Here is a 27,923-nt window from a genome sequence, read left to right as displayed (position 1 = left end):
GGCATCGATAGCTTTCGATTTCATGTTGAGCTTCTTCACTTTTCCACCACCCTCGCGGCCGCCCAGCGCAATTGCCGCGTGTTGCGTCTTGCGAAGCGCCACGGCGCACGCCCGGCGGAGTCCCCCCCCTCGGCGGCGTCCCCACGAGGGGTGGTAGCATCCCTTGGAGCAATATAAAAGGGACATAAGTGCGACAAGTTGTACCAGTCGCGCGGAAGTTCCCAACCAGAGCAGCCATCTCGCATTCGGGAAGTTCCTCTTCGGTGTTCATCAAACTAAGTGGAGGTTTCCCAGCCACTGTCTCTGGCGCTCCCCCTTCGTCAAATTACCCCCGCCCTCAGTTAATTGGAGGGAAGTTGTTGTGTGTCCTGCGAAAAGTGCTCCGTCTGTGGCGTCTGAGAAAGATGGGAAAGAGCAAATTGTTCTTTTCCACGCGACTTCTATTTCCGACAGCAGCAACACTGTGTCTCCTCATTCAATCTGTAAGTTCACTCTCTGTATACATAATAAAATTATATGTCGCTGGGGTGGTTCTGCGAAAGCTCGCCTTCAGAATTCAATTTGCGGTTGGAAAATGCCCAGAGATTGTCACTCCCAGTCAATTCTGCAGCTAAATATGATTTCTTGCATCCGCGCTCTCCAAACACATAATTTAATAATCATAATAAGCTTTACAAAATTACCCATCCACTGATATTCCCATTGAACATGAACTGAACAGCGCGCAACATTTTCCACCCTCTTCGTTTATGGAAAGCAAGTCAATTTGTGCTTAATCATTGTAAGAAGCAATTTCGTCAGTGACATGAACTTTCGATTAAAGTCAAGGCCCTGCCTGAGATGTTCATTTCGGGAAATTGAGAATATTAGAGCTTTTCCAGCTTGCGCTTTGACGAATTAATAGACTCTGCGAAATTCATTGAATTCCATTTGCCACAAAATCATAAGCTAAGAAAAATACACAAAAGCTGCTATTTTTTATTCACGAGTAACATTTTAATTTTAATTTTCTTCCTGTTTTTAATAAGAATAGTCAAATAGATGAAATCTTTAAGGCTCTCTTCATTTATTTGGCTTATTTCGTCTTATAAATCCTTCACTTTTGAATCACTTCCAACAAAATTCCGCTCTGCAATTTGGCGTTGCACTTCTTTTTTGCAACCCTTCATGTTGCATCTGTATTAACTAGATTGATGGATTTAGTCATGATTTTGAGAATTCTTCCGATCATTTTCACGCTCTAATTTGAATTTAGCTCAAAACAGGATGAAAATTGCGCCTGAAGGCGTTTAGAAATGAACTTCCAATTCAATTTACTGGGAAAATGTCTTCCTCACTGTCTTTCACTCAGATCGAATTTGACGAAAATTAAATTTTCCGATGTCTTTCATCCCTTTGAGCGCCTAACAATACACCACACTACTTAGTATTCCACAATTATCTACAAAATTTCGCTTTGACGGATTTATTAGACTTCTAATAGATTATTAAATGAAGCATCCTTTTCATTCTCTCAGGATCTTACAATGTGTACACTTTGTGTCGCATTTCAGTGATTTATTGCCACAGATACAGATTGTATAATGAGAAGTCCCACGTTGAATTCCTCATCTAATAAACGTCTATTTTTGGGCACTATTTGCCTGAATATTCACAAATTTGCCTCTGTGGCGGTAAATGTTTTCTGAAAAGCTTTTCGCTTGATGACTGTTGTCACCGTGTCCACGTTCCTCGTGTGGCGAAAGTGTGGGAAAACTGCCTGAGAGTGTGACCTTTTGTAAATTACGACATTCACCCTCAACTCAATGATATCATTTTGCTCTCACACTGTTATAAAGCCTAAAATGTGTGGCCTTATCTCAGCTCCTGCGCCTCTGAGAATCCACCCGTGCTGCACATAATAATTCCAATTATGTCTCTCCTGAAATTGGGATCAACTAGCATGTTTGGCACTGATGGACTCTCATAGAGTGGCAAATCTGTTGCTCATTTTCTTGAGGTACTACAAATAACATCTCCAACTTCTGTGACACTCTTGTGTGTTGTGTTGCTCGTCATCTTAAAGTGCGAAGAGGCAGATTTCGATTTTCTCTAGCATTGAATCGAAAATAGCACGTATTCTGAGCCACTTTTCTCATGTATTGATTGCTATTTATGTGGAGGAAAATAATCAAGTCAAGGAAGGTAAATATGAGTGATTTGTTTTGGAATTATTCATACAAATATTACATGATCAATTACCCTTTCATACATTAGGAACAATCCATCACGTTCCGACTGAAAGTCAAGCTAGAAAGTCAATCTCTGCTTGTAAATTAAATAGCAAATTCAATTTAATCCTGTGACATTCCTAGCAGGATTTTTAAATTGAAATCCTATTTCAACCACCGATGGAAACCGAGTAATTTTCTCTTGGACAAATTGAAAACACTGGGAACTGAAATAGAGAAAATTGTCAAGAGAGTGAAGTGCAACATGGCAGAAAAAATATTAGAATTCCAACCAACACTTGGTGCACATTTAATTGAAATGACATCACTGGAAAAGTGCTCACTTTCTGAGTGGGTTTCCGCAGAATATATTACACATTCTATGCCCTTAATTCCCTTCAAATGGATTTAATTCTCATTTCATGTTTATGATGAGTATTAAAAATAAATTTTGCAATTTCAGCATTTGCGTCCAATGCTGGAAATGTGTTGAAATAAATTCTAATATAATTAGTTAATCTCAAATGCACACAAAGTAACTTTGTGTTGCCCGTCAAGCACTTTCACATCCTCTCGCTCCCTTTGCAAATGTATTAATTCACTTGGGAATTTTGATAATTGTGTGTGCGAAACACTCCTGGAATTAATAACAAGAACAAGGAACTTGGAATTTCCACTACAAGTTGAAATATGGCAGAAAGATCTCTCGAAGGCGAAGGTGTAATTAAAGGAGAATGCAAAACTCACAAATTCTCACCGGAAAGGATGTTTTTTATGCATAGTTGTGAACGAGCAAAATAGCCTTTCACACAATTTAAACCAAAAGCATTCCAACACAGAATAAGCATTTGCTGTTGAGAATTCTGACCTTTAACATTTGCTTTGTCAAAGTTCTATGGACTAATTTGAAGTTGGCAGATATTTTCTCACAATTCTCATCCACCATAAATTATGTGTATTATAAATAACTTAGCCCGGATGCACATAATTTCCTTCTCAACATTCCCCCGAAATTTAATCATTTTCAAGGGAATTTTGAGCTCCATTGAAGGGATTTCCCAGTGAAATAATTCTTCTTTACAAAAGCAGAAGATTTTGGCAGAAGATAATCTTCTGCCTTGTAAGGAGACACTGGTAAAGAATAGTTATTCTGGAGATTATTTTGTACAATTTAAGCATTTTCAACGTGCATTGCAACGCATATTGCATGCGTAATTTGCATTTCTCCCATCAAAAAATGGTTTTTTTTTCGTATTCGTGCGTCATACAAACTCTTTCAATTGCTAAAGCTTCGTAATAACATTCAACGAAGCATTCATAAAAAGCAGTTAGTGTGTTGTGAGGTAACAGAAATAAAAGTTTTGTCCAATCTGAGTTTTATGCACAAATAATCGTCCAACAGTTTCCACGTGAAAAGCTTTGTAGAGATACTTTAGTAGAGATTTTAATATAAATTTTAATCCTATTATTCATGATTACGCTAAGCTTCGTCAAGAGTTGCTTCGTTGGAAGTGCTTTTGAAATCCAGGTCAATTGTTGGCTCATGAATGCTCTGGATGTGTGTCTTCAACAGGGCGATTGCACTGAATGGCATTTGCTAATTTCCTGATAAATGAGCACGAAATTGTGCCAGGAATTGCACAATAATTGTCAAATGATTTCATTTGCTGCAGAATTGTTCACTAATTTTCCCTCAATGTGATAAATTGGATGGTAAATTGAACGGACGTTCATTTGTCTTTCCCACAACACATTTTCCACGTATATGCTTTTCCTGGGAAGACATTACCAACTTAAATTTGACCGAAACCAATATATTCGCTATCATCAATTCACTTCGACAAATGGGAAAGAAACTGTTGGGTATTTTATTGATTTTCCCATTAATTTCCTTCTTCCCCAAAATTGAGAAAGTCCCTTCCGATGGGTTAATACTCTTTAACACGGTCTTGAAAGAAAAACACAAATTGCGTGCGTTATAATTTCACTAATTGAATTCTTTCTTCAAAGAAAATCATTCTGATTGACTGGAATTTCTCGAGATTGTTTTGTCAATGTGAATAAACTTTTTATACTGAGAAAACTTTAGCAATTTTAATCAATAAACTGCTGGATTTGAATGTCAATTGTCTATAAGGATATTTTATGTCATTCATGCTGACATTAAAGTCTCTATATAATTTATCTCTATACCGCAAAATCTTGAAAAAAAATATGTCAATAAATTTACATCTCATTTCATTCTATCACGAAATGTGGGCGTCTTTGAAACAGTTCCGCGTCATACGGATTTAGTGATGGTTTTTTTTCCTCATGTGAAATATGATAAGATAGGCCCGGAATAAATCAGTTCACATGAGTAGCAAATTTATTCCGGAGTGAGCATCTTATAATATAGTGTGTAATGAGATATGATACTGCCTCGGGGTCTCGATTTTCTCCTCTTCTTCTCGCAAGTTGGCGATATTACATACATAATGTATTACAACATGACATTTTAAGAGATGCTCAATTTTCCATTCAACTATAGAGAATTTCTTTGAAATCCTTTATAAGGTTCTTATAGATCAAATATATCATCAAATCCCATTCGAGACATTCAATTTTTCCTCAAGAGATTTAAAACTTTTTGCTGCGCAAAAATGACAGGCCTGAAACTTTATCTGCTTTTCGAAGCTCAAGTAATACAATAATGAATAGACAATTAAGTGTTAGACTAAAATCCTGGATATAGGAAAACTTGTGATATACATTCTAAGCATTTTCTTGACTTCTTTTCACTCATCTCTTCAACATTTCCGCCAAAGAGACGGGAAGAAAAGAGTTAAAGGCACTCTGTCTAAAAATAGACTTCCGCCTTTTTAGGCATAAAAGCTTTCTTATATTTACTCACCCTTAAGGAAAATCCTTGACGGTTGGAGTCGATTTCTTTGTGCGAGAGCAAAAAGGGATCGAAAGTAAATACTATAGAGTAGCTCACATATTTGTCTGCTTCAGGACACGGTTGTTGAGACAATAGGTAGAATATTCGTGAGATGAGGATGCAACTGCACTGCAAATGCATTTATCTTCCCATTCATTGTGCCACATGCAGTCACAATTCACATGCCCACACGTGAGATATGGCGCGACAGGAAGTGTTTCATCACGGAACTTCAGCTTGCTCAGAAGTCCTCACAAATTATGCTCTCCGCAATTTCACACAAAAAAACACTTGAATGGTGTGGAAATTATATTCAAATAAGAGGGTTACATTCAACTGACTATCATGCTGCATTATTTTGGGTAGTTAATTCGATCCTAGCCTCTCGGTCATTCGCAGTTTCCTTTCTCAGAAACGTCGCAAGGAACTTCTGATCAGTCACAGTGTTTCCTCCGGTAAAGAAACTGACCGAGTAAGCGAAAATCACATTCAGCAAAAGTCCTATGAAACCGAAGTACAGAAACGAAATGCGGAAGAACCAGAAGACTTCGTCATTCCGATTGACATTCGCAAGACTGATGTCAGATATTAACGTGACATTTGAAGACGCCGAGCAACCGTCGACTCGCAAAGGCAGAAAAGGTTCTGGTTTAACCGACAAACCTCCGAAAATCAGAAATCCCACTCCGAAAACTGCGGCCAATGCTCCAGCCATTGCTCCCTGTGAATTACAGCATGTGAAATAATAATGCAAAAGGAAAATATTTAATATAACATTCCTAACCTTGCTGTTAATCTTCGGAGCCAACATTCCAAGCGTGAAGAGTCCAAGAAGTGCTGCGGAATTAAGAGCAAAAAGCTGCGCTGTTATTTTGAAAACGGCTCCCATTTGCTGAATCACAGGAACGAGAAGAATTTGAACCAGTCCCAAAACTATGACGATTGATTTCATAATTCGGTTCGCCGCTCTTTCGTCTTCGTTTCTCAGTCGATAACTTATGAAGTCTTCGTAGATCGTGCCGCTCATCGTGTTGAGATAAGAAGAAGTCGTGGACAAGCTAGCAGAAAAGACTCCGGCGATGAATATTCCGTTGAATCCGAGGAAGAGAGAAGCTTTCTCCTGAATGAAATGTGGCAGAATTTGATCCATGCTCTTAATCGTTCCGCTTTTCCAAGGATCGCAGTTTTCATAATTGGCGTACATGATTGCGCCAAGAAAGTGCGATAATCCAATATAGGATCCGAACAAGAAAAACATTAACCAAAGAGCCGCCGTCATTTTCGATCTTTTTGGCAGCGAAAGTAAGCGCTGAGAGAAAGATTGGTTCATACCGTGTTGATAAATATTGGATATTATCATTCCCGTAGCATATCCAAGAAACGAACTTCTGTTGTTGTGATTGTCAAGACTGAAAGAATAGAGCAAAAGATAACTTTCTTTTTATGATTACTCAGCTAAGATACATTTCCATGAAACCGAGTTTTTTCTGTAAAATTTTTTGTGTGTCGAACGTATTAAGTGGCTTCAATGACGTAGATAAAGTCGTTAAGTTTTAATGATCTTGAAAACTCACTTGACAAACGGCAATCTTCCTCCGCGTTCCGCCGCATTCCACACATTTTTTACACCGCCGACCGCGTTGCTTCCAACGATCGCGACCAAAATCGAACTCGTCACCGTGAACAGAATTTGCAAGACGTCCGTGTAGACCACAGCCTTGAATCCGCCGAAAGCGGTGTAAGAGGCGCACAAGACCGACAGAACGACCACAGTAACGTACAGATTCACGCCGGTGACTTTCTGGAAGGCCAGCGCAGGAACGTAAACCGTCAGCGGCAAGTAAAGAAGGCCCGTCAAAATGTAGAGACTGGACGCCAAGAGACGAACGTTTCTGCTGAACCTCAACTCGAGATACTGGAACGTCGACGTGAGCTTGAGCTCGTGAAACACGGGAATATAGATCAGTGGCACAAGAATACAAGGCACGATTTGTATTAATGCAATCATCCAAGCATGTAAGCCGTGAGCGTAAGATTCTGCTGTCATGCCTATACTTGTTGAGGCAGATATTGATGTGGCAGCGAGTGAAAATCCAACTGGCAAAACACTCATATTCCGTCCTCCCAAGAAATATTCATCTTTAATATTTGACTTCTTCCTCGATTTGATGGCATGATAAAATCCGATCGCGATCGAAAAGACAAACACAACTACAAAGAAGGAATAGTCCAAAATGGAGAATCTTCCTTTGTCCACTGAATCCATGATCGTTCGTGCTTCTTCACACACTGAACAACAGCAACTGAAGTCTCTTGACATCATTCAGTTAAAGATTAGTGAGACAATTAGGAATGTCTTAAAAGTTTTATACACAAAACAAGAGTTCATTATATTGTAAATTATTTTATAGCTAAACTCTTTAAAAAAAATCAATTAGCTGCATACCATTTTAGTCCTAATGTGAGAAACTATATGATAATGATTTCCTCATCGACATATTTCATAAAAGATTTTTAAATATAAGAACAACAAAAATATAGGGAGTGTGCAAGTGGTTTTACTCGGTCCGAAATGGAATCAGCGAGTCCAGGGCCTGAAGGGGTTGTATAGAACGGCTACAAAACAAAAAAGAAGCATTTCCTTCTTATCACTGATAATCATCCTTCATTATCTACAATACGATTATTCTGACTCGTCAATTCGATCCTGACTTCTCGGTCATTCGCAGTTTCCTTTCTCAAAAACGTCGCAAGCAACTTCTGATCAGTCACAGTGTTTCCTCCGGTAAAGAAACTGACCGAGTAAGCGAAAATCACATTCAGCAAAAGTCCTATAAAACCGAAGTAGAGAAACGAAATGCGGAAGAGCCAGAAGACTTCGTCATTCCGATTGACATTCGCAAGACTGATGTCTGAGATTAACGTGACATTTGAAGACGCCGAGCAACCGTCGACTCGCAAGGGCAGAAAAGGCTCTGATTTAACCGACAAACCTCCGAAAATCAGAAATCCCACTCCGAAAACTGCGGCCAACGCTCCAGCCATTGCTCCCTGTGAATTACAGCATGTGAAATAATAATGCAAAAGGAAAATATTTAATATAACATTCCTAACCTTGCTGTTAATCTTCGGAGCCAACATTCCAAGCGTGAAGAGTCCAAGAAGTGCTGCAGAATTAAGAGCAATAAGCTGTGATGTTATTTTAAAAACGGCTCCCATTTGCTGAATCACAGGAACGAGAAGAATTTGAACCAGTCCCAGAATTATGACGATTGATTTCATGATTCGGTTTGCCACACTTTCGTCTTCGTTTCTCAGTCGATAACTGATGAAGTCTTCGTAAATCGTGCCGCTCATCGTGTTGAGATAAGAAGAAGTTGTGGACAAGCTAGCAGAAAAGACTCCGGCGATGAATATTCCGTTGAATCCGAGGAAGAGAGAAGCTTTCTCCTGAATGAAATGCGGCAGAATTTGATCCATGCTCTTGATCGTTCCGCTTTTCCAAGGATCACAACTTTCATAATTGGCGTACATAATAGCGCCAAGAATTTGCGTTAGGCTAATATAGGATGCATGAAAGACGAATGTTGTCCAAAGTGCAGCTTTCATCTTCCGCCGTTCCGGTAATGAGAGTAAGCGTTGTGAATAAGATTGAGTCATACCGCTCTGATATATATCTGATACAGATCCCATCACATATCCTATAAACGAACTTCTGCTGTTGTGATCGTCTAAACTGAAAGGGAATAGCACAGTAAATAAAAATGTATATATGAAACATTTTATTCTTGTATGTCTATTCTTTCGGTTGAACTATAATAAACAGATTTTTAGTTATTGATACTAAATTTTCTTAGAAATAAAATACTTCATAAAAGTTTTAGTACTATATTAATTTCAAAGTTCAAATAAGTCATATAGTTGGAAAAACTCACTTGATGAACGGCAATCTTCCTCCGCGTTCCGCCGCATTCCACACATTTTTCACTCCGCCGACCGCGTTGATTCCAACGATTGCGGCCACGATCGAACTTGTCATCATGAACAGAATTTGCAGGACGTCCGTGTAGACCACGGCCTTGAATCCGCCGAAAGCGGTATAAGAAGCGCACAAGACCGAAAGCACAACCACAGTGACGTACAGATTCACACCGGTGACTTTCTGGAAGGCCAGCGCAGGAACGTAAACCGTCAGCGGCAAGTAAAGAAGACCCGTCAAAATGTAGAGACTGGACGCCAAGAGACGAACGCTTCTGCTGAACCTCAACTCGAGATACTGGAACGTCGACGTGAGCTTGAGCTCATGAAACACGGGAATATAGATCAGTGGCACAAGAATACAAGGCGCGATTTGTACTGCTGCAATCATCCAAGAATGTAATCCATATGAGTAAGATTCAGTTGAAAACCCTATAATTATTGAAGCAGATGTTGACGTGGCAGCAAGGGAGCATGCAATTGGCAAAACTCTCATATTCCGCCCTCCGAGGAAATATTCATCTTTAGAGCTTGATTTCTTCCTCGATTTGATGGCATGATAAAGTCCGATCGCGATCGAAAAGACAAACACAACTACAAAGAAGGAATAGTCCAAAATGGAGAATCTTCCTTTGTCCACTGAATCCATGATCGTTCGTGCTTCTTCACTCACTGAACAACAGCAACTGAAGTCTCTTGAGTTCATTCAAAGATTAGTGAGATAATTAGGAAAGTCATAAACTTTTATATATACAACAAGAGAAGGTTTTTATTACAACGGCGGGTAAAAGAAGCTCATTAGACATCCACTAACTACTTGACATTTACGACCTGATGCAAACGTCAGTACGCAATCTCCTCAACAACTACTTTTACTTTAGACTCTTTAATTTAGGATCTACAAAAGGAATAACATTTCCGAAGGTATTTCCGACTTATCACCAATATTCAATCCTAATGTCCTGAAAATATGTTATATTGACTCGTCAATTCGATCCTGACTTCTCGGTCATTCGCAGTTTCCTTTCTCAGAAACGTCGCAAGCAACTTCTGATCAGTCACAGTGTTTCCTCCCGTGAAGAAACTGACCGAGTAAGCGAAAATCACATTCAGCAAAAGTCCTATAAAACCGAAGTAAAGAAACGAAATGCGGAAGAGCCAGAAGACTTCGTCATTCCGATTGACATTCGCAAGACTGATGTCAGATATTAACGTGACATTTGAAGACGCCGAGCAACCGTCAACTCGCAAGGGCAGAAAAGGCTCTGGTTTAACCGACAAACCTCCGAAAATCAGAAATCCCACTCCGAAAACTGCGGCCAACGCTCCAGCCATTGCTCCCTGCGAATTAGATTGTTGGATGACTGTTCTGCTAAGTAGTAACAAGAACATATTCCTCACCTTGCTGTTAATCTTCGGAGCCACCATTCCAAGCGTGAAGAGTCCAAGAAGTGCTGCAGAATTAAGACCAATAAGCTGTGTTGCTATTTTAAAAACGGCTCCCATTTGCTGAATCACAGGAACGAGAAGAATTTGAACCAGTCCCAAAACTATGACGATTGATTTCATGATTCGGTTTGCCACACTTTCGTCTTCGTTTCTCAGTCGATAACTTATGAAATCTTCGTAGATCGTGCCGCTCATCGTGTTGAGATAAGAAGAAGTCGTGGACAAGCTAGCAGAAAAGACTCCGGCGATGAATATTCCGTTGAATCCGAGGAAGAGAGAAGCTTTCTCCTGAATGAAATGCGGCAGAATTTGATCCATGCTCTTGATCGTTCCGCTTTTCCAAGGATCACAACTTTCATAATTAGCATACATGATTGCGCCAAGAAAGTGCGATAATCCAATATAGGATCCGAACAAGACAAACATTAACCAAAGAGCCGCCTTCATCTTCCGCCGTTCCGGTAATGAGAGTAAACGTTGAGTATGAGATTGGTTAACGCCGTTGTGATAAGTATTTGATATTATCATTCCCGAAGCATATCCAAGAAACGAACTTCTGCTGTTATAATCTTCTAGACTGAAAGTATGGAACAAAATACAATATGTAACCTTACTTTTTAGGATTACTCTCATAATTCAACTTGTAATGAAACCTTGTTTTTCTATGAAATGTTTTGTGTGAACAAATTATTAGGTAGTTTCAATGGCGCAGAAGAACTCGTTAAGTTTAATTGATCTAGAGAACTCACTTGATGAACGGCAATCTTCCTCCGCGTTCCGCCGCATTCCACACATTTTTCACTCCGCCGACCGCGTTGCTTCCAACGATCGCAACCAAGATCGAACTCGTCATCATGAACAGAATTTGCAGGACGTCCGTGTAGACCACGGCCTTGAATCCGCCGAAAGCAGTGTAAGAGGCGCACAAGACCGAAAGCACAACCACAGTGACGTACAGATTCACGCCGGTGACTTTCTGGAAGGCCAACGCAGGAACGTAAACCATCAGCGGCAAGTAAAGAAAGCCCGTTAAAATGTAGAGACCGGACGAAAGGAGACGAACGCTTCTGCTGAACCTCAACTCGAGATACTGGAACGTCGACGTGAGCTTGAGCTCGTGAAACACGGGAATATAGATCAGTGGCACAAGAACACAAGGAGCGATTTGGACTGTTCCAATCATCCAAGCATGTAGGCCGTAAGCGTAAGATTCCGCCGACAAACCGATAATTGTTGCAGCGGTAATTGACGTGGCAGCGAGTGAAAATCCAACTGGCAAGACTCTCATATTCCGCCCACCGAGGAAATATTCATCTTTAGAGTTTGATTTCTTCCTCGATTTGATGGCATGATAAAGTCCGATCGCGATCGAAAAGACAAACACAACTACAAAGAAGGAATAGTCCAAAATGGAGAATCTTCCTTTGTCCACTGAATCCATGATTGTTCGTGCTTCTTCACTCACTGAACAACAGCAATTGAATTCTCTTGAGTTCATTCAGTTAAAGATTAGTGAGATAATTAGGAAAGTCATCAACTTTTATATATACAAAAAGACAAGGTTTTTATTACAACGGCGAGTAAATTATTAAATCCCTAATATCGTTAATTAAAAAACAACTAGCTGCGTGTCATTTACGACCTGTTGCAAGAAACTATACGATAAAGATTTTCGCATTGACCTATCTTACAACAGACTATTTTATATGAGAGAAAAAAAAACAAAAAAGAAGAATTTCCGACTTGTCACTGATATTCATCCCTCATTATCTATAATACGATTATTATGATTTGTCAATTCGATCCTGACTTCTCGGTCATTCGCAGTTTCCTTTCTCAGAAGCGTCGCAAGCAACTTCTGATCAGTCACAGTGTTTCCTCCGGTGAAGAAACTGACCGAGTAAGCGAAAATCACATTCAGCAGAAGTCCTATAAAACCGAAGTAAAGAAACGAAATGCGGAAAAGCCAGAAGACTTCATCATTCCGATCGACATTCACAAGACTGATGTCTGAGATTAACGTGACATTTGAAGACGCCGAGCAACCGTCGACTCGCAAGGGCAGAAAAGGCTCTGATTTAACCGACAAACCTCCGAAAATCAGGAATCCCACTCCGAAAACTGCGGCCAACGCTCCAGCCATTGCTCCCTGTGAATTACAGCATGTGAAATAATAATGCAAAAGGAAAATATTTAATATAACACTCCTAACCTTGCTGTTAATCTTCGGAGCCAACATTCCAAGCGTGAAGAGCCCAAGAAGTGCTGCGGAGTTTAGAGCAATAAGCTGTGTTGCTATTTTAAAAACGGCTCCCATTTGCTGAATCACAGGAACGAGAAGAATTTGAACCAGTCCCAGAATTATGACGATTGATTTCATGATTCGGTTTGCCACACTTTCGTCTTCGTTTCTCAGTCGATAACTTATGAAGTCTTCGTAGATCGTGCCGCTCATCGTGTTGAGATAAGAAGAAGTTGTGGACAAGCTAGCAGAAAAGACTCCGGCGATGAATATTCCGTTGAATCCGAGGAAGAGAGAAGCTTTCTCCTGAATGAAATGCGGCAGAATTTGATCCATGCTCTTGATCGTTCCGCTTTTCCAAGGATCACAGCTTTCATAATTAGCGTACATGATTGCGCCAAGGAGTTGAGATAATCCAATATAGGATCCGAACAAGACAAACATTAACCAAAGAGCCGCCTTCATCTTCCGCCGTTCCGGTAATGAGAGTAAACGTTGAGTATGAGATTGGGTCATGCCGTGTTGATAAGTATTTGCTATTAAAATACCCGAAGCATATCCAAGGACAGAACTTCTGGTATTATGATCATCAAAACTGAGAAATAAAACATACAAAGAAAAAAATTATAAAGTAATTTGGTAAATAGATGAAAAATATTTCTTAATTATTTCAGACTAACCACGTTGTTAAAATTCGTGAATTGAAGTCATTAAATATTAATTGTTCTTGAAAACTCACTTTATGAACGGCAATCTTCCTCCGCGTTCCGCCGCATTCCACACATTTTTCACTCCGCCGACCGCGTTACTTCCGACGATCGCGACCAAGATCGAACTTGTCATCATGAACAGAATTTGCAGGACGTCCGTGTAGACCACGGCCTTGAATCCGCCGAAAGCGGTGTAAGAGGCGCACAAGACCGAAAGCACAACCACAGTGACGTACAGATTCACGCCGGTGACTTTCTGGAAGGCCAGCGCAGGAACGTAAACCGTCAGCGGCAAGTAAAGAAGGCCCGTCAAAATGTAGAGACCGGACGAAAGGAGACGAACGCTTCTGCTGAACCTCAACTCGAGATACTGGAACGTCGACGTGAGCTTGAGCTCGTGAAACACGGGAATATAGATCAGTGGCACAAGAATACAAGGCGCGATTTGTACTGCTGCAATCATCCAAGTGTGAAGTCCATAAGCGTAAGATTCCGCTGACATACCGATAATTGTTCCAGCGCTAATGGACGTGGCAGCAAGGGAGCATGCAACTGGCAAAACACTCATATTCCGCCCTCCGAGGAAATATTCATCTTTAGAGCTTGATTTCTTCCTCGATTTGATGGCATGATAAAGTCCGATCGCGATCGAAAAGACAAACACAACTACAAAGAAGGAATAGTCCAAAATGGAGAATCTTCCTTTGTCCACTGAATCCATGATCGGTCGTGCTTCTTCACTCACTGAACAACAGCAACTTAATGAAGCTTTTCTCGCTCAGTTGATTAATGAGTAGCAACAATGTTAAAAATTTGGTAGTTTTTACATAGAACAATTAAGTCAAATTTTTTTATTCTTGTCATTTGCCTCAACGTCACTTACTGGGTATATAAAAGAGTATTTAATGAACAAAAATTTGTGTTTGAGTTTATTACAAAAAAAAAACTCAATTTAGCAACAGATTTTCATTCATCTTCTTCATCGTATTGTTTACTATCATATACCAAAAAAATACACTCGAGGCATTCAAACTCTCGTTCACAACTTTATATTTGCCATGGTTGTGCACAAAATGTAATATTGCTTTCATGAGATGAGCAGTGGATGAAAGTTAAAATTGATTCGCCCTGGAGATGTAATTCTGGACACGTTTTACCCGCGACGTTCTCTGGTCGAAACGATTTTTCTCTCTTCTTTTTAAACATGATTTATCTGGACGAGATTGTTCATTTCTAGCTTCGATGGCCCCAAAGCATATCAATGGTGGCACCACTATCCCACTCTGGGACTACCGCAACATTCTCCTTACTATGTAGCATGTGGCGCATTCGTGCCAATTTATTGCTTGGCTTCCTTCGCTTTTTACACAATCAACCTACGCAAGTCTATCCATCCATTTATTGCCGTATCGCGTTAGGAGAATACAGAAGAAGTGATTCATTTTCTCCCTCAGTGAAACCCACCCACCTGATGATTTCTCGGGTGTCTCGAAATTGTTTTTCCTCCCCATCGCATTCTGTGGCGAAGTTGGCAACAGTAAATCTACTTACACTGATTCAATAATAAAAAAGGGCACTTTTAGTCCTGAAATACGCTTAACATCAACATCCTGTGCTTCGCTTCCGCCATTAATAACATCGCCATTAATGGCCAATTATCGCATTCAATTTCAATTAGGGAAGTTTGTAAATTAAAATGCTTCCCATATTGATATTGAGGTGTTCTTTTTCAACCATCTCTATCTCTGTACTTATTAAATTAAAACATAATCCCTCACGCTGTGCTCTCAATTCTGCTTCAGGTTCATCCGCAACCACCCCAAACTGGAGTGATAAATCCGTGCATCTTGGATCAAATTCTCAATCTCATCTCGATACCAGATGATGGTTACGACATACACGTGAGTATATGTGCGCCATAACCCCGGGATGGGCATGAAATTTATCGCCGTAACCCTTGTCATACAAAGCAGAGAATAGCACTTCGGAATCGATTGAGGAGCATTCTCGAGAGGGCCATTGACGACAGTGACTACCAGAGATTGGACGGCGATGGGAGTGAGGGTGACTTCTTGGCTGACAAGCGCTCAATCAATTCACTCGCGCGCGCTGGCTTGTTCCCCAAGCGGAATCTCGGCTCGGTGCTGCGAACGGGTGGCTTTCAGCGAACAGGTGGTGAGAATGGTGGCGGTGGCAAGAGGAGTCTCGCGAGTCTGGCCAAGACGGGCCAGCTGCCATCCAAGGAGCCCGACGCGGAAATCGCCCCGTCGTCACTCTGGCTGGAGAACAAGCGCAATCTTGGCGCTCTGGCGCGCTCCGGAAACTTCTACTTGACTGGCAAGAGGAATCTGGCAGCGCTGGCTCGTGGCAACTTGCTGCCGCTGGCGAAGAGGGAATGGATTGAGGAGGAGCGCAGGAGTATTGGTGCTCTGGCGAGGGACTGGGCGCTGCCCAACCAGAAGAACAAGGATGAGGAGGAAGAGGAACTGAAAGGTATGCTTGAGTGCAGGATTCTCTCTCTCTCTCTCTCTCTGTCACTGTCTTAAGAATCCCCTTTTGCGTCTCTCCCGAGCAGAGAAGAAAAACATTGGGGCTCTGAAGAATTCACCCATTCATGGTGTGCGCCAGAAGCGACAGGCGTCCTACACTGATTTCGAAGATGGTACGTTTGAAGTGCCAGAACCAGTCGTTCAAACATCCCCTGTTGACTATGAAGACATTCTCGAGTCTCTCAATAGCCTCAATTCCAATGCACATTTCGAAGACAAGCGATATCTTGGTGAGTACGCAATTGCATTACCATTTTTTCCCATGTTATGCACAGTTTGGCGAAAATATTCTTCTGCCATCCAGAATCCATTGACAAATTTTGAATCTCTCAATTCAATAGAATCCTGCCAACAATATTTCATTGTGAATAACACATAACGTCTAAATGCTCACATATATGTGAAGCTCGCAAAGCTTTTGGCGATGCGAATATTTTTCCCTTGTGCAAAGCGACGTGTTGTGATGTATTTTAAAAATCAGACACATATTCACACATTCCTGAAAATATATTTATGTGCAAAATCACTGCAAGCAACACAGCGAAAATTTTCCAGCACACTTTCTCATGAGACATACATGTGAAATGGGCGGGGCCTGTGAGTGGGCGGGGCGTACGGTTAGACTGTGATGTTGTCTTTCAGCTCATCTGCAGACTTTTGTAATGCAAAGTGTTTAACAGGAGATCTTCTGTTCTCGCCCAAAAAGCCTCGATGGCCCGAAACGGGTGGCTGCGATCGTTCAGGCCGAAGGAGAAGCGCCACGTAGGTTCGCTGGCTCGCTTTGGTCTCCTTCGCTCTGACTTGGAGTCCAACTTGAGACAGATGCCATGGCGAAGAATGCCGGAGAAGCGACATATCGGAGCACTCGCTAGGTCTGGGTGGTTTTCATCGTCCTTTAGACCCGCTAGAGGAGGTCGCTTTAGTCGATCGGGCAGGGCGAGGTCTCAAACAGTAGGAAGTTGAATTGCTTGATGTTTCAGTGTTCATAGTAACTCCTCACTGGTGTTCCTTTAGATGAAGATGAAACTTTACCAAGCCACAAACACTTTGATTTCCTCCTCTGTAGAACACATTGTACATAATAGCTAATAATTAATTTTCCTTCCACAGACAAATAGTATGTCTATATCTTTTTTATCACTGAATGCATTTCTTAAGGCAGAATTTGAATGCAATCCTTTGTAGCTCAATATGATGTTTGTCTTTCGTGAGCATCCGTAGATTTTTTCACTTATTTTTCCTCTTCCATCCTCGCATTTTTCCAAACATTCTCTCAGTGTATTGCACAGGAATTTGAAATTCACGTACAAGAGGATGAATGTACGTATAGATAAGGTTACATTCTGACGTGACACAAAAATTCCTGAAAGGAAATTCCACATTTATTGTTAGAATGAGAATGCTGGCAAATTGTTATATCGGGCAAAATGTAATAAGGAAGCAATACCCTTTTCAATTTTAGAAAAATCACACGTCTGCAACAACATTCTTCGTTGAGCATTTCTCACACGAAATTCTTCTTCTCACAATGACGTACTTTCGCCTTTTTTTCACCCTCGCCGTCTTTACGCCCACACGTTCTTACCGTGACAAAGAGCATGTCTTCAGTTACTGCTCGTCTCTCAATTGCAATAAACATAAATCATGTGTGTCTGTTGCACTAAGTCTGGTTAAAACTTTCAATTTCCAATTGAGGCAACATTTCACGCACCACCGAATAAAAGTTTTAATGTAATTATAAAGTAACCCAAAGGCTGTGACACGGAAATGAAATTAAACTTTTATGAAGCACCAACTTCTGAATTGCCCGAAACCTTATTAATCTTCCCCAGCAAATTGATTGAAGGGTGTGTGAAAATGAAGGGGAAAATATTTATTCATGCTTCATAAATCTGTATCTTAAAATTTAATCACTTTTCATAACTCTACCAATTAAGAAAATAACACAAAATAGAGATTGTAGATAAAAAGTATGATTTAATTAAGCAAATACAATCAATTTCTAAATATTTTCCTCTTTACTGTCGGAATTTATTGCATCATAAAGTGGTTCAATTTGTATCAAATTCCCGAACAAAGTACTTTTTCATTGATTTTTGAATGAAATTCTCAATCATTTTACACTTGATTCGTTTTGCAATTCCGCGAGAAATGTCGAAAATTGACAATGGCAAAGAAGACACGAAAAATCCTCATTCTTTATCCACTTCAAACCAAGGGCTGACAATTCACTAAGCCTAGTTACAGTTTGTACAGAGAAAAACACACTTTAATAAAATTCTCTTTGGAATGGGCGTGGCATTCGATAGGGCGGAGCTTCCAAAGCATCCTTTTACATTTCAAAGCAATTTATTGTTACCAAAACTTTGTATGAAAAGCAGAAATAATTCAGATAAATTATTTCCTTTTCACGTTAAAATATTCGACACAATATTCTGAACTCGCGAGTTGTTTTCCCCTTGCTCAGGACGTGTATAATACAGCATAACGACGGCCGTCGACGCTCGTTAGTTCATGCTTCTTGCCATGAGGATGCAGAGGGCAAAGCTGACGAAATACTTTAATGTGCCACGATGTCTTCGCCAGTTCGCTGGTGGCGCAATACAATGGAGCAAAATGACACGTCCGACGTTATTGGAAATTGACTTAGCATCGAGACATGACTATAGTGAACTAATTGAAATATAAGCGAGGTTTCTACTTTAAAATTGTAATTTTCTCCGGCGCACAGAAACTTTGTGGAAATCCAATCAAATTATTCTCTCCTTGCGGTTAATTTTTCCATTTTGTGTTCAGTGAATTGGAATTTAATTAACTCAACTTATTTTCATCACTATTCACTCTGTCCACGCGTGGCCATTTAAATTGCCCAAGAATGCGCAGATAATCTCTGAAACCCCGTTCTGAGATCGGAAAATACAAATTCCTGGGTGTGAATCAGGTGATGGTCAACATTCCTTAGAACTTTCTCATCAAACTTTCACATATTTAAGATATTTTTCCCATGAAAACACAGTGAAAATAGAACCGCAACTCAAACATTTCTCATTGAGGAAGTAACTTTTATATCCATTGTCGATGCATGGCGTGTCTTTAAGGGTTGTTATAAAGTATTCAAAAAATTCATTAAAAATCCCTTTAGTTTTAATATAACACTTTGACACCGACATGCAATAATTTTCAATGTCAAGCAAAATGTTTCTCACACTATCTATACTTTTACATCAAACCCATCAAACATATGTATAATGCGTTCCATGAATAGTAATCAAAGCTGAGCTACTGCGTGACTTAGAAGAAAATCAATATATCAGACAATCACAAACAAAGCCATATGAAAAAATACTTTTCTCCACTTCTCAAACTTTATTGAAAGAAGCAATTTCTAATCTTCAATGCAAATTTCTGTAAAATATTTTCAGAAAATTAGAATCTCAAATCCTATTCGGTTTGTTAAAATAAACAACTAGAGAATATTGGCTATCTCTTGAATGCGACAAAAGGACCTCAAAGAGTTGAAATTGATATTAAAATTTCGACTCGAAAATCTCTCGAGCAAAACCTCTTTCACACTTTATTGTGAGAAAAAAAACTTGAAGCTGTTCTTGTTGTAGGTTTACACTTGTAATCTTGAACTTCCTAGAAAATTACCTGCTATAAACTTCTATTTTGGGCTTGAAGTTACTTGTGAATGCCTAAGAGCGAAGAGATGTGCAGAAATCAAAACAGTTGAGACGCTTTTACTCTGCCATCATCGTTCGAAGAAGCGTAAAATACGTATAGTTGCGATTGATCATAGTCTGAAAGCCCGACACGCCAAGAGGCATAAGCCCACAAACTATTATTTGTGGTGAATGTTGAGTCCTCATAATCAGCATTTGGATGAACAATCGTGTTCTCTTCGGCATCGTATACCACGGATAATTGTACAGAGCGGCGAGAAGTTTCTCATTCTGAAATAAAATGGCTTTGTGTTCAATATTAACATACATAAGAAATCATGAATCAAACCTCAATCAACAAAAGTTCTGCATGGAAATTGAATAGAAATGACATAACGATATTCATCACGATATAAACCACATGAATCCCAATTTCCATCTTAGTCGTGACGACGTTGATATTGAAGAGCGAAACGATTAACACAGTTGAGAGAAAAACATATTCGACTGAAAAGATTTGAGCAAAAAGTGATCCCAATTTTTCAGCATAAATCAGAGCTTTGTAGTGCTGAGAAATAATGCTTTTTAAGCGTGTTAAAACTTCATCTTCAGTCACTTTTGATATTTCCTTCAAGACGAATGCACTGCAAGACAGGATTTCGTACAAAATGTGATCAAGACGTAATTATTCACTTCTTAAACTTACTCATCAGAAGTTTGTTCTAAAATCCCGGCGTAGGACTTAATAACTGAGATGTGGATGAACTTGAAGAGAACAGCGCCAAAGGACATGAATCGGATCATTAAACTCATCCACGGCATGTAAAGTGTTAGGCAGACAAGTGTCAGATAAAATTGATAGGCGAAAACCAGTTGATAATTCGGTGTTTTGATTTGATCGAAAGGTGCCCAAGTGTTGTACATTGTCATTCGAGTGTCTCCTTCGCCGAATGCCAAGGAATACACGGCGAACAGAACAGCTCCAGTGCAGCAGAAGGAGTAATTGATCATGTTGAATATTTTGCCATACTTCTTCTGCCAAATGTAAGAAGACATTTAATCATTTGATTAATTAATTTGTGAGATTTCTCTCAAATTACATCGAATGCGAAAATTTTCTGAACATCCGGATCTGTTGATTTCTCAACTTCTATCACTAATTCGTCAAAATACAGCAGAAATTCCTCAACTTCAATGTGATTTAACCAGATGAAAACACACTTCAGGAATACATTACTCGCTGTGGCGGTGTAAAAAGCATCGAATATAATTTCAGACATCTTGAAAATCAATTTTCCATTAGTGATTTAAGCTACAAATCGAAAGAAACTTCACATGAATAACTCACTCTGCCTTGTCTCCAGTAAGTAATTATTTGAATGAATTGTTGCACATTAAAGACACCAATGCAAATCATGAAAATATAAGAACGAATCTTCGGATGCAAAATTATTCCCCATTTCACGAGAATTTGCGCACTTAAAGCAATCTCCTTGTTCTGCAGCCACGGAGCTTCGGCCAGAGTTTTCTTACTGAACTTGAACATATTCTGAGGAAATATTCGCAGAACCAGGAGAAAACACACACACACAATTTAGATCATCAATTCAATCATTTTCCATTCAGGAAGTGGATTTTATAGCCAACAAAGATGTGGCGTGTCATCGATGGTCATTATAAAGTATTCATAGAGAGTCATTCAAGTTTGATATTGCGACACTTTGACACAAGCATGCAATTTGTGTTGAGTGTCATGCAAATTGTTTTCTCGCTCTTCGCGACACAGAGATTCTAATTAAATTTCCAGTGTTTATAAAAGCTCAACGATTTCGCGGGTTTTTATGAATTAAATCACATCATCGCCATAGACAGACGTTATTCATTATATTCTTCTTATCACAGCGAGGATTCATGCAATCATGGATAAAAGTTCACACGTGATAAATAAGTATGCAACAATTTTTCCCCTTTCATCCGATTCACAGCCAGGAATTTGCAATTTCCGATCTCAGTTTGAATTGTGAAATTGCGGTAAGTTGTTTTAAGACTGGAATTACTTCCCGCAATTATTTTATTGATGGGAAAAATAATTACACAGAAACCGCAAAATATAATCTTCCTCGAGAGACGCTTTTCTTGGCTGAATTAATCAGGAAATTAATTGAAGAATGAAGTGATGCAAAACAACATTTCACAACAAGTTGAGTTTCATCAACTTTTCAATAAGATTAATTAATTTACGAGAAAATTGAACTTTTTGCTGTATGGATTTTTACTTCTTTCTCTCATATCTTTTAATATCATAAATCTATTTTGGACATCTGTGGAAGACACACACACAAAAATGTCGATGGACTTTCGTGTTGTTGCACAATATTGACAAATCTTCTCGCTATCCAGAAAAAAAAGTGTGTTGAGCAAATATTGTGATTAAAAGCTCCAGTCGAAGTTAAGTGTAGAGGCGAAAATGCCCAGGAAATTGCAAAATTTGCGCAAAAAATATGTTTATTTAGGTTTCTTCTCTTGGGACATTTTTAATCTAAACTCCTGCTGAAATGGTGGAGAAAAAGGAATTTTTTTTTCAAGCAGGAGGTAAATATGGAGACTTTTCTAATTACTTGTTGCCTCTTCAAGCTGTGTTTCCACCTGGAAAATTCAATTACAATGTAAGTTCTCAGTGCAAGAGTTTGCGGACAGAAAAGAAACTCAACACACAAAAATCAGGAAACTTTGTGTGTTCGCGAAGGAAATCTATGCTAGAATTGAACTTTTATCAAAAATAATCATTTTTCTGGTCAGTTTTAGGCACGTAAATCAGTTTCAGTGATGCTCACATCCTTGTACATAAGCAATCCCGCCTTTTTCCCTCTTTTCTTCACTTTTTCTCATCGAAATCAACATAGAATTTTTTTAATGTGACGACAAATAATGACTTTTGGCATGAGAAAATTTCTTCCAATTAACTTTTTGTAGAGTAGAAACTGTTTTAATAGTGATTTTTCTGCTCTCTGTTCATCGACAAAGAACACTTCTCCTTCTAATCTCACTCTCTTTCTCTCTCCTTTGTCACTCTGTCGCTTTCCACCAATTTAAAGGACGGATTTTCCCTCCAACCCGACCGACGTCAGCAACCTATCGCCAACGCGTGTAGACGATGCGCTCCTCTCTTTCTCCCGTCCGTCAGCTGGGCAGCGCCCGGACTCCAGCACTGGGGCACGCCGCCCAGACTCACCGGCAACTGGCGCCGCGGCATCCGGAAGTCCCTCTATTGAGCTGCCCGCGGACGAGGCCGAGATGGCCAACGACATCATCGACTTCTATCCGCTGCCCGCATTCGAGTGCGTCAACTGCTTCCCGCCGCTCCTCATCTAAGCGCCGCGCGACAGCCCATCTGACGACGCCGGAGAAAAGTCCCCAACATTGCGCATTAATACCCTCTTCTATCGCTCTTCACCTCGCGACAGGATCAACCCCAATGTGCGAAGCTTCGAAAGATTTCCCCCAAAGTCATATCTGACGACAAAAATTCATATCATAATGAAATTCCAAATCATATCAATGAATATCTTCCCTTTTTCGGCAAATGACAAAACACCAAAGAACCGAAGAAACAGCATGAAAAATGAGATTGGTAAACTTTTTAAATATGCCGTCTTTTCTAATCTTGTATTACAGAGAAAAAGCAGAAGAGAAAACTTTTTCCACTTGTCTTGTAAAGAAATTTCCACACTCGCGCGTCTTCTTGATAAAAAAAAAAGACTTCAAAGATGATAATTTTTTTTCTTTTGCATAATATACAGAATTACAAACGAGAGAAATTGAAAATTTACCATGAAAAAGTTTCGCACAAGTATTTGTCATTCTGCCGACAATTTTATCTTAAAAATCCATCAGCAGCAGCACACCAGAATCCTTCTTCAATTTGTGTATTCTATGTAACATAAGACAATAATAATGTATATGGAGAGTCACCGGAAGCCCAATTGGACAGCGGAAAACATTGATAACAATCCAAAGTCACGAGACAATACATTTATGAATTATATTATAGTGTCTATGAGAGGTGCGAAGGTGTTTTAAGGATGTTAGTTTAAGATGAAGAAAAAAAAGGAAACTTATTGAAAATCATACATAAAGATGAACATTGCTGTGTTTGACAATTCCAATCTACAGAAAAACTATATATAAATGTATATGAAAAGAAATCTACATATTAATCAGATTATATTGAAATATTTGTTGAAAGAGATGATAAAATTGCTGATTTGAGGGTGAAAATCACGCAAAATATATGGATTAGACAATAAAAGATAGACAATAAAACATATGCGAAAAAAATGGAGAAAAAACCTAATTTCCGAACATTATCTAGTATTTTATTCCAAAGATAAATATGTATTTTAATTGTATTTTAAAATGAAAAGCATCAAATATACTTCAATCGTCTAGTTTTTGACTTTAACATCAATTTACCGACAAAAAAATGAAGAAACACTCTTTTTGTCTTTCAATCTTAGATCCATTTTATTCTTCCCAGTTTTTATACAATTTTTCAGACTCTGCAATCAAGTCATTTTCACCAAAGTCTAGCATTTCTATGCCTATAAAAAATATTTCTGTCTCAATTTTGCATTTGTGCTATAATAAAATAGCGAAAGATGAAGCAATTTTGGATAGCAAATTTGCATAAAAACACTGAATTCAAGCCAAGAAACAAGCTGGAATCAATTTGGATTTGTTCTTTCATTTTACTGTTGTAGAAAATCATGAAAATTCTGGGAATAACACACTGAGGAATGAATAAGGGAAAAGGAAGTCTTAAATTCGCATCCAAATCTGCTTCAATCTGTCGATTGCTTAACACTAAACCCAATTTATCAGCCCAATCATGCCTTTTCCACCTCAATTTCCATTTTCCACTCACAATTTGTTCGTCAGATCACTCTCGAGGGGCGGCAAAACCGTCGAGATCCAGTCCTTGAGTTGTAGAAGTTCCGATTTCTTCAGCTCGTGCATTGTATTGCGAACAGGAACGAAAGTTCCGCGAACGCCGTGATCCAGCAAGTTGTCAAACGTCTCCTTGCCCCACTTCAGGGGCACGAGAGAGTCCCTGCAAAGGCAGATATCAGTGAAGCAGGAAGACCTCATCGGGAGGAATTCCTTACCGATCGCCGTGGAACATCAGGAAGTTCGGCAGTGATTTGTCCGCATTTGTCCTGGTCTTCAGTGAATCGTACACCACAGAGCCTTTGTTGAGGAAGGCCGAGATGGCAAACACACCGGCCAGTGACTGATTGATGTGGAAGCCCGTGTGCATGGCCAGAGCGCCTCCCATTGAGAATCCACCAACAATTATGCGATGCTCAGCGATTCCGGAATCAATTTCAGTCTTCAGCAGCTCCGCCACAGTCTCGTAGATAGACGCCAGCGACAGCCGGCACTCTTTGGCCTCAATTGAGATGGATTTCCGGTCAAACCAGACATTTGAGAGCTGCAAGAGCAACAGCACAAGTCAGCAATTTCTGCCGGAACGCCAAGAAAGCGCGTTGGAAAACATACTTCACCGTCTAGTGGAGTGTATTTCTGCAGCGGCGCCGTGGGAAAGACGACCTTAATGTGACCAAAGGTCATGTCTTGACCCAGCAGGAAGCGAATCCACTCCACAAGGTTACTTCCAGTGTCGCCTGCGAATCCGGCAAAAGAAGCGAAGAGGAGAAAATCCGCATGAATGTTACGTAAAGTCACAGCACGATTTTCCACTTACCCGAGCCATGAAAGAAGATGACAGTGGCTGAATGTGATTTGCCAGTGGGTGAAAAGGTTTTCTGTATCAAATTCATGGCTCTCACAAAGGATTTTCCCATGAAAAATCAACCACAAAATATTGTTTACTTTTTCACACCAAAATGTCACTGGATTTCTTTGCCGAATCGATGGGCAGCAGCGCCGCCTGCGATTGGTATCGAAACTATACAGATCGGAAGCTCAAATTTGTGATTTTCTCAGGAAAAATCAAATAGTTCAATTCTCACTTCACTTATATTGAAATTGTGAAGAAAATTCTAGTTAAATCTACTCAAGAATCCACTCTTTTTCCTTTCAATGCATTAAAGAGATTGAAAAACTCGAAAAAAAACTGCTTTGCTCGATGTTCGTTATGTGGAGCAATTCAAAACCACCCGGATTCTCATATTCACCACTCCGAGGCTGACAGTCTGGCCAAGACGGGCAGTTGTGTGTGGCTCTTGGAAGTGTGTCGCAATGGCAGACCTGGACAAGTGGATAGAAGTCGTGAAAAACTGCAAATACCTGCCTGAAAATGACCTCAAGAGGCTCTGTGATATAGTGTGCGATCTCCTGATGGAGGAGCCCAACGTCCAGCAAGTCAGCACGCCCGTGACGGTGTGCGGAGACATTCACGGACAAGTGAGTCACTCTTCCCATCCTCCTGGCCACACGAGATGCCCCAAAGCCCTGCGAAAGGGAGCCAGAACACGGGATTCACAGCTAGAATCTGTCTAATAATTTATTGATTGCCCGAGAGAAGAGGAGAAGGAAAGATAAGCGCAAGATTGAGGTTACGAAGTCACTTCGGGTCTTTGTCCTCCGCCGCCAAGTCGATGGTCTTGAGTTCCATCTCGAGGAAGATGCGAATGTTGGGATCCGTGATCTTGCTGATGATCAGCTGTCTCGCCTTCTCCCCTCCGTCCCTGTAGATCTTCGTCAGCTCCTTGGCATACTGAATCCACACGCAATTTGCACATCCGGACATGCAACAGTTTGTCGGCTCCTCCGGAAGGTTCACACTGCAGTATCGCCTGGAGAGAATCACTCTCTGGGCGATGAGCAGAGACCTCAGCAGATTGTGCATTCCCTACATGAGATCTGAAAGGGGGGAAGACACGCTAATTAGTGCTTTTCTTCCCTTGGCAGTTCTACGATCTGGAGGAGTTGTTCCGGTGCGGCGGACAAGTTCCGGACACCAACTACATCTTCATGGGGGACTTCGTGGACAGGGGCTACTACAGTCTGGAGACCCTGACGCGCCTCATGACGCTGAAGGCGCGCTATCCGGACAGAATCACGCTGCTGCGCGGGAATCACGAGAGTCGCCAGATCACGAAGGTCTACGGCTTCTATGACGAGTGCCTGACCAAGTACGGCAACGTGAACGCGTGGAAGTACTGCTGCCGCGTGTTCGACCTGCTCACGGTGGCGGCGCTCATCAACGAGGACGTGCTGTGCGTGCACGGCGGCCTCAGCCCGGAGATCAAGACGCTGGATCAGATCCGGACGATTGATCGCAACCAAGAGATCCCCCACAAGGGCGCCTTCTGTGATCTGGTGTGGTCCGACCCAGAGGACGTGGAGTACTGGGCGCAGAGCCCGCGCGGCGCCGGCTGGCTCTTCGGGGCGCTCGTGACCAATGACTTCATGCACATCAACCGCCTTGAGCTGATCTGTCGCGCACACCAGCTCGTCAATGAGGGCATCAAGTACATGTTCGACTCGAAGCTGGTCACCGTGTGGTCGGCGCCCAACTACTGCTATCGCTGCGGCAACGTGGCCTCCATCCTGAGCTTTAAGACGTCCAAAGAGCGCGACGTGAGGATCTTCACGGCCGTGCCGGACAGCGAGCGCGTCATTCCCACGCAGCAGGCGCCCTACTTCCTCTAACTCCTCCCCGGGAGACACTCACCCGCGTCTCCAGCACTGCGCTCGGGCGCCGGGAAGTGGCCAGGAGTGCGCCTTTATGTAACACGCAGCACTCCTCCGGGATGGCGCAATTTGACAGGCGCGCAGTCACCACAACCCGGCGGACGAGCCCCTCTTCGACGTATTCCTTACCGACAGCGCATTTCTGAGTGGATCTCTACGCGAAAGGCTCAAGCATAGACTAGAATATATGATTTTCCCCCCTGTTTGCAATAGTTCTTAGTTATCATTACTACTTTATATGCAAATGATGTGCTTATGGTTATGATTACAGCATTGTACATTTATTGAAATCATTAAAATATATGAAATTTCGAGTGAAATTGCCATCAACTTACTTTACAGACTCGTTGACGATATTTCGGCAGTCCTTTGAGTCCTTGCTCAGTGTTAATTAACCGGTGAAAGTGGGCTTGGAAGCTGTAGAAGACAATAAAATTCCGTCACAAGAATCCCGCCTTTCGCTATAAATCGCCAGCTGAGT

The 27,923-nt window shown here is 40.7% G+C and overlaps 4 protein-coding genes across 8 annotated transcripts; 2 read left to right on the top strand and 2 right to left on the bottom strand.

Annotated features, from left to right (window-relative positions):
- Positions 1-227: 227 nt before the first annotated feature.
- LOC132256176 (neuropeptide-like 1) lies at positions 228-24,171 on the top strand. Of its 4 annotated transcripts, none has more exons than XM_059752422.1 (6): positions 228-482; positions 15,315-15,413; positions 15,486-16,005; positions 16,088-16,291; positions 16,768-17,002; positions 22,819-24,171. In XM_059752422.1, the coding sequence occupies exons 1-6, from the start codon at positions 405-407 to the stop codon at positions 23,093-23,095; spliced, it is 1,413 nt and encodes a 470-aa protein (XP_059608405.1). In that variant the 5' UTR covers positions 228-404; the 3' UTR covers positions 23,096-24,171. The 4 variants fall into 4 exon arrangements, with proteins under 4 accessions (XP_059608405.1, XP_059608406.1, XP_059608404.1 ...); XM_059752423.1 differs by having other exon boundaries at positions 15,483-16,005; positions 16,768-16,933; XM_059752421.1 differs by having other exon boundaries at positions 15,483-16,005.
- On the bottom strand, positions 17,296-22,847 carry LOC132256179 (odorant receptor 43a-like). Of its 2 annotated transcripts, XR_009468205.1 has the most exons (4): positions 20,430-22,847; positions 20,073-20,367; positions 19,713-20,014; positions 17,296-17,424 (listed from the first exon to the last, which is right to left on the bottom strand). XR_009468205.1 is itself a non-coding variant. In XM_059752427.1 (3 exons), exons 1-3 carry the CDS (start codon positions 20,777-20,779, stop codon positions 19,802-19,804), a joined length of 858 nt encoding a protein of 285 aa, XP_059608410.1. In that variant the 5' UTR covers positions 20,780-22,847; the 3' UTR covers positions 19,015-19,801. The 2 variants fall into 2 exon arrangements, 1 of the variants encoding a protein (XP_059608410.1); XM_059752427.1 differs by lacking the exon at positions 17,296-17,424 and having other exon boundaries at positions 19,015-20,014.
- A 113-nt stretch (positions 24,172-24,284) lies between the features above and the next one.
- Positions 24,285-25,631, bottom strand: LOC132256180 (lysophospholipase-like protein 1). Its single transcript, XM_059752428.1, has 4 exons — positions 25,488-25,631; positions 25,283-25,407; positions 24,889-25,214; positions 24,285-24,833 (listed from the first exon to the last, which is right to left on the bottom strand). The coding sequence occupies exons 1-4, from the start codon at positions 25,585-25,587 to the stop codon at positions 24,644-24,646; spliced, it is 741 nt and encodes a 246-aa protein (XP_059608411.1). The 5' UTR covers positions 25,588-25,631; the 3' UTR covers positions 24,285-24,643.
- Positions 25,632-25,922: 291 nt separating this feature from the next.
- On the top strand, positions 25,923-27,800 carry LOC132256178 (serine/threonine-protein phosphatase 6 catalytic subunit). The gene is made up of 2 exons (XM_059752426.1): positions 25,923-26,149; positions 26,657-27,800. Exons 1-2 carry the CDS (start codon positions 25,985-25,987, stop codon positions 27,398-27,400), a joined length of 909 nt encoding a protein of 302 aa, XP_059608409.1. The 5' UTR covers positions 25,923-25,984; the 3' UTR covers positions 27,401-27,800.
- The last annotated feature ends 123 nt before the right edge of the window (positions 27,801-27,923 follow it).

Source organism: Phlebotomus argentipes, unplaced genomic scaffold (assembly GCF_947086385.1).
Source record: "Phlebotomus argentipes unplaced genomic scaffold, Phlebotomus argentipes genome assembly contig_5, whole genome shotgun sequence".
NCBI classification, from domain to species: domain Eukaryota; kingdom Metazoa; phylum Arthropoda; class Insecta; order Diptera; family Psychodidae; genus Phlebotomus; species Phlebotomus argentipes.
Note: the sequence above shows the minus strand (reverse complement) of the source record. Positions and strands in the feature narration are given on the sequence as shown.

Bases quoted from the DNA above. Each gene is read 5' to 3' on its own strand.
- LOC132256176 (XM_059752421.1), top strand. From the start codon at position 405: ATGGGAAAGAGCAAATTGTTCTTTTCCACGCGACTTCTATTTCCGACA. The intron at 483-15,314 runs GTAAGTTCACTC...ATTCTGCTTCAG, and splicing joins TGTGTCTCCTCATTCAATCT to GTTCATCCGCAACCACCCCA. The intron at 16,292-16,767 runs GTGAGTACGCAA...TCGCCCAAAAAG, and splicing joins CGAAGACAAGCGATATCTTG to CCTCGATGGCCCGAAACGGG.
- LOC132256179 (XM_059752427.1), bottom strand. From the start codon at position 20,779: ATGTCTTCTTACATTTGGCAGAAGAAGTATGGCAAAATATTCAACATG. The intron at 20,368-20,429 runs GTAAGTTTAAGA...CCTGTCTTGCAG, and splicing joins TTAGAACAAACTTCTGATGA to TGCATTCGTCTTGAAGGAAA. The intron at 20,015-20,072 runs GTTTGATTCATG...ATTTTATTTCAG, and splicing joins CAGAACTTTTGTTGATTGAG to AATGAGAAACTTCTCGCCGC.
- LOC132256180 (XM_059752428.1), bottom strand. From the start codon at position 25,587: ATGGGAAAATCCTTTGTGAGAGCCATGAATTTGATACAGAAAACCTTT. The intron at 25,215-25,282 runs GTATGTTTTCCA...TTGCTCTTGCAG, and splicing joins ACACTCCACTAGACGGTGAA to CTCTCAAATGTCTGGTTTGA. The intron at 24,834-24,888 runs GTAAGGAATTCC...CTGCCTTTGCAG, and splicing joins CTGATGTTCCACGGCGATCG to GGACTCTCTCGTGCCCCTGA.
- LOC132256178 (XM_059752426.1), top strand. From the start codon at position 25,985: ATGGCAGACCTGGACAAGTGGATAGAAGTCGTGAAAAACTGCAAATAC. The intron at 26,150-26,656 runs GTGAGTCACTCT...TTCCCTTGGCAG, and splicing joins GCGGAGACATTCACGGACAA to TTCTACGATCTGGAGGAGTT.